This window comes from Haplochromis burtoni, unplaced genomic scaffold (genome assembly GCF_018398535.1).
Source record: "Haplochromis burtoni strain Fernald_Lab_line unplaced genomic scaffold, NCSU_Asbu1 Contig_50, whole genome shotgun sequence".
Lineage (NCBI taxonomy): Eukaryota > Metazoa > Chordata > Actinopteri > Cichliformes > Cichlidae > Haplochromis > Haplochromis burtoni.
In genome coordinates this window covers 1,409,624-1,414,385 of record NW_024582411.1, presented here as the reverse complement: position 1 = coordinate 1,414,385, position 4,762 = coordinate 1,409,624, and the positions used below count along the sequence as shown (strand labels likewise).

At 37.3% G+C, this 4,762-nt stretch overlaps 1 protein-coding gene across 2 annotated transcripts in view; it reads left to right on the top strand.

Annotated features, from left to right (window-relative positions):
- Positions 1-2,024: 2,024 nt before the first annotated feature.
- kars1 (lysyl-tRNA synthetase 1) overlaps positions 2,025-4,762 on the top strand; it is a 12,528-nt gene continuing 9,790 nt past the window's right edge. Inside the window, exons 1-6 of one of the 2 annotated variants that reach the window (XM_005929542.3) lie at positions 2,045-2,144; positions 2,857-3,015; positions 3,289-3,427; positions 3,620-3,785; positions 3,873-3,966; positions 4,298-4,484. In XM_005929542.3, the coding sequence (XP_005929604.1) occupies positions 2,885-3,015; positions 3,289-3,427; positions 3,620-3,785; positions 3,873-3,966; positions 4,298-4,484 (717 nt within the window). In that variant the 5' untranslated portion in view covers positions 2,045-2,144; positions 2,857-2,884. Of the gene's footprint in view, positions 2,145-2,856; positions 3,016-3,288; positions 3,428-3,619; positions 3,786-3,872; positions 3,967-4,297; positions 4,485-4,762 lie in introns of both variants that reach the window. The other variant, XM_005929543.3, reaches the window with a different exon arrangement.

The following is a 4,762-nucleotide window of genomic DNA, read 5'->3' as shown; positions in this document are numbered from 1 at the left end:
TATTATGTGTAATTGTTGATCAGATATGAGTGTGTTTCCCTCATTTACACCGTCGTGTATGGAAAACAAGAGGGAGGTTTTTGTTTTATTTTGAAAAAAGTTCTCGTTTTTCTCATTTTATTTAATTTTCTTTTTCAGTAGAACAAGATGTGGTTTTCTTTTATTATAACCTATTAATATTATGTCAGCAGAGTCACACACATTTTAGTTGTTTTGTGTTTTTGTTTTTTTTTTTGTTTTTTTTTACCATATACACTGCTTAAAACACCCATAAAGATTGTACACGTGCCTTAACGAGATGTTGTAGCAACAGTCAGATTGACGTTTTACCATATCTGCTTGTTTAACACCTCGCTGGCCTTACCGGGGATGGTTAGTCCTTATTAAATAGAATGTTTCAAGCCATAACACTTTGAGTGCGCTTTAAGTGCTCGACAACAGTGACCAGATAAATGAGGTTGTGGTGGATTCATGTGTTGTGCAATTTGTGTCATATCTGACTTGTTTGTACTGAAGTACCCATTGCATTTATGTTGTTCGACACAGATGCAAAAAAGATTTTTCTCTGAAACTGCTATGCAGCTAATAAACCTTTTTAAATGTAGATCTATTACTTTTTGAACATATATTTTTCTATATAGCCTCTCCCATTTTTAGACTAAAGGAGAAACCAAAATAGATGTTCTTTGTTATTTACAATTTCTGCCTGGTTTTAATTCTGTTAGTCAAAATGCTAACTTTTCAGCAACAATTAAAGATGCTTTCTTGTGTTTTCGTTGAGACAAGGGTCACAAATGTGTGTTTTCTTTGTTCCCATCTTACTTAAAGGCTTTGTTAGGAGATGTGAGTCATACCTCCGTCTATACCAGTTGTTTACTGTGCAGTGGTTCCCTTTCTTCTGATGTCCCTCAGGGCATCCTGTTAAACAGGATGTAATTTTAATTGTCACGAGTCATTTTGCTCAGATCTGTCAGACCAGTAAAAGGTGGTGCACACTAGGTGTGTTCTGCAATTTGAAACGGTGTGGATAATTATCTTTGCCACAAATTCTCTACAAATTGTACTTTCCATTTCTCTGCCATATTTAAAGCCTAAGTGAACCACTCTTCTAGTAAACATCCGAAGGTGTAAAAATCTTCCTTTCTGTTTCTAACCATGTGAACAACTATCAAATCATCATTACCCAAAATATTAAAAAAAACAAACAAACAAATAAATAACTTTTATATATCTGGCTTTTATTGGGACATTTTTACTCTTGCAATTAATTTTCTGTTAAACTTGCTGCTATCTGTAATAAATGTATTTACTTTAAGTTCTAGTTGGATTTTTATTTCATTTTTCTGGTGTAAAACTATTACTTGGTTATGAGAGGAGGACACGACTTTTATTAGTTTTAGTTTATTATTTGGATGCCTTCTTAACACAAATTAGGTATTCCTAGTTTTGTGTTTGTTTTTCCACACTGGCTTTATGTAGATTATTTTCTGATGAAACATAGGATTATGTTTCAGAAAATAATAGTAGTATCATTTGGTATATTCTTACCAAAACACCCTTTTTTAATGAAATAAGTAGCAACAAAATATCAGATAAAGCAATCTGTAACTGAGAGTTAATTTATTTATTGCGCCTAATGGAATAAAGTCTGGCAAAATCGTTTTTAAACGTTTCTCCTAAGCGTAGGATGGAGGGAGAATAAACTGGGCCTACCTTATTCCAGCTTTAAATGTGTTGAAAGATGATATCAATTAAACTACACGCATTCATGCAGCATGAAGGCGACAACATACAAGTTATGAAACATTTCAGTTCATGTTAGATTTCAGAACATTTAGTAATATTAGTATGCAATTAAATCCCGATTTATGTATTGATTTATTAATAAATAAAATAGAATATAACAAAACAAAAAAAACAGCACTGACGATCTGTCAGCTCTCCGCATTCAGCAGGCCGTAATTTGGGGCCCATCTTGTGACGTATCCTTGGACGTTTCAGTTTTCTGGTTTCCGTCAGTCCTTTGAACGCACCACTCAGTTCTCGCGTTTCTGCGGCGCACGCATGTCAGTTGCTCTTTCTGTGCGCTGCATCAAGAACATGGCAGACGTGAAGACGGTGGACGGAGACAAACTCAGCAAAAAGTGAGCTTATTCGTTTCTTCTTTCGCATTTTCACCGCTCTTTACCTCTATCGCTTTTGTCACATCGTCCAAGATTTTTTCCTTTCGACAGTTATGGCAGTTCCAGTTTGGCACCGCAAAACATCAGGTCAGAGCGTGAAAACGTAGTGAAGGTCCCGTATTGAGGCACCGTACTAGCCTACATACCCCAGAATTCAAGTCGTGTGTGTTTCTGGTAGTTGCAGTCCTAAATTTAATTTAAGACCAGTGGCGAAAGTGTCTCTTGTTGACGTGTGAAACTACAACATCCACAATACATTGTTAAACGACTTCGATACATCGTGCAATCGCGTGGGCGTCTTATATGTGCAGTTATAATTTTAGCGAATGATGGTTTATCGGGTGAAACTATGTATGCTGATTTGTTTATTTAGAAGGACGCTCTGTTTAATATAAAAAATCTTAAATAAAGCCAAGCGCATGTTACTTCGTTCTTCCAGATCATCTTTGTTTGCCAAGAGTAAAGCTGTAGAAAGTGAAACCGGAATCTAATTACAGGAAGTGTAAAGCTAATTATATAAAAATATATACTTGTTTACTTGTTTTGATCTTGGAGGGTCTTGCCAAATAGGAGGGTTCTATCAACCCCAGCAGGATGTAGTTTTGCCTGAAGGACAGAGCAGAGACAGCCTTCATATACTGTACACTGTCTTTGTATATGTCTATTTTCTCAGGTCTGTCTGCTGACTGTCGTAGTTCAGCATGCTGTGTCTGGTCAGGGCAGCCAGGCAGCAGCTGTGCCAAGCCTGTGGGGTCAGGGGACAGTGGTTAAAATATGCGCCCCCATGTACAGCTGCAAGCCCAGCTCAGAACCGCTGGAGAGGTGACAAAAGGTTGGTGGCTTTTCCATTCCAGTGCGGAAAACAACCAACCTTTTGTCATTAGAGCGTTTTGCATGAATATTTGTTGTACCTCTCTGCTAGTAGAAAATCATGTTGTCCTTTTGTTTTGCTTTTATTTATTTTGGTTACAATAATAGAGTAGGTTATATGATGTGACTTTTTGGCTTTTTTGAATTCCAAAAGATATTTGTTTTTAGTTGCAAATGCATCATAAGGGCGAAATGTGGTATCCAACCACTGATTGCTGTTTTTGTTTTTATTCAGTGAGCTGAAGAGGCGAATGAAAGCAGAGAAAAAGGCAGCTGAGAAAGAAGCCAAGGTTAAAGAGCAGGTGGAGCAAAAAAAAGAATCAAATGACCAGGGAACAGAAAATGCCTTGGATGAGGAGACGCTTGACCCCAATGTGAGAGTTTTGCGTAGTTATTTTACCTTATATGTACGTACATATATGTACATATATGTGTATGTATGAGTATATATATGATATAATATATATATATATTATTAGGTATATATATATAGTATATCACCACTTTTGATATATAAAAAACCCTTTTTAAAAACAAGAACATCTGTCTTTTCCCATGTAATACAGCAATACTTTAAGATCCGCACTCAGGCCATCCAGGAGTTGAAGGGCACAGCGGAGGACCCTTACCCACACAAGTATAATGTGGACCTGTCGCTTACAGAGTTCATTGAGAAATACAATCATCTACAGCCTGGAGACCAGCTGACAGATGTTGTTCTCAGTGTGTCAGGTAGTGAAAAGTGTTTACTATCTCTTTTTTTTTTCTGTGTGTTTGCACTTAATTGTAATTAATCCAAACTGAATATATGTTTGATAGGCCGCGTCCATGCTAAGAGGGCTTCAGGCGCCAAGCTGCTGTTCTATGACTTGCGAGGTGAAGGAGTCAAATTGCAAGTTATGGCAAATTCAAGGTACAGAAACAAAGTTGGGGGTTTTTTTGGTTTTGTTTTTTTAGAAAACCCAAAGAGATTTCACCTCTTGACGCTGTGAATGACACACTCCCCATTTGGGAATTTGTTTTGGGTTTGCATGGATTGTGCAAAAGTAAATGTTACAGATTCATAATGATATATTTAAATTATAATGAGCTGATGATTTACCTTTTCATCAAGATTTCTTGATTATGTGATAATTATAAAATCTAAGGGAAAAAACTGCATTTACGTCTCCAAATAATGTTTCTCCTTACGAGGAAACTTCAAATTGTAGTGACTGATTTTCTGTGTTACCTTCTTTTTTCAGAAACTACAAGTCTGAGGAGGACTTTGTGGCTATCAACAACAAACTGCGCCGTGGTGACATCATTGGTGTCCGCGGTAACCCAGGAAAGACCAAGAAAGGGGAGCTGAGTATAATTCCCATTGAGATGACTCTACTGTCACCATGTTTGCACATGCTACCCCACCTCCACTTTGGTCTCAAAGACAAGGTAGTGACCAGCACACACTGTAGGGACAAAATTATTGGTCCATACCTCTTCATCTTTTAATTCATTTGTTTTCAGTCCCTTTACCACAGGCGCATGAAATATAACATCTAGCCAGGCAGGCTGCCAATTCAAGCATGGTATTTTAATTGGATGCAGTCAGTTCTTGAAATTCATTCTGTCCCACATACAGTGGGGCAAAAAAGTATTTAGTCAGTCACCGATTGTGCAAGTTCCCCCACCTAAAATGATGACAGAGGTCAGTAATTTGCACCAGAGGT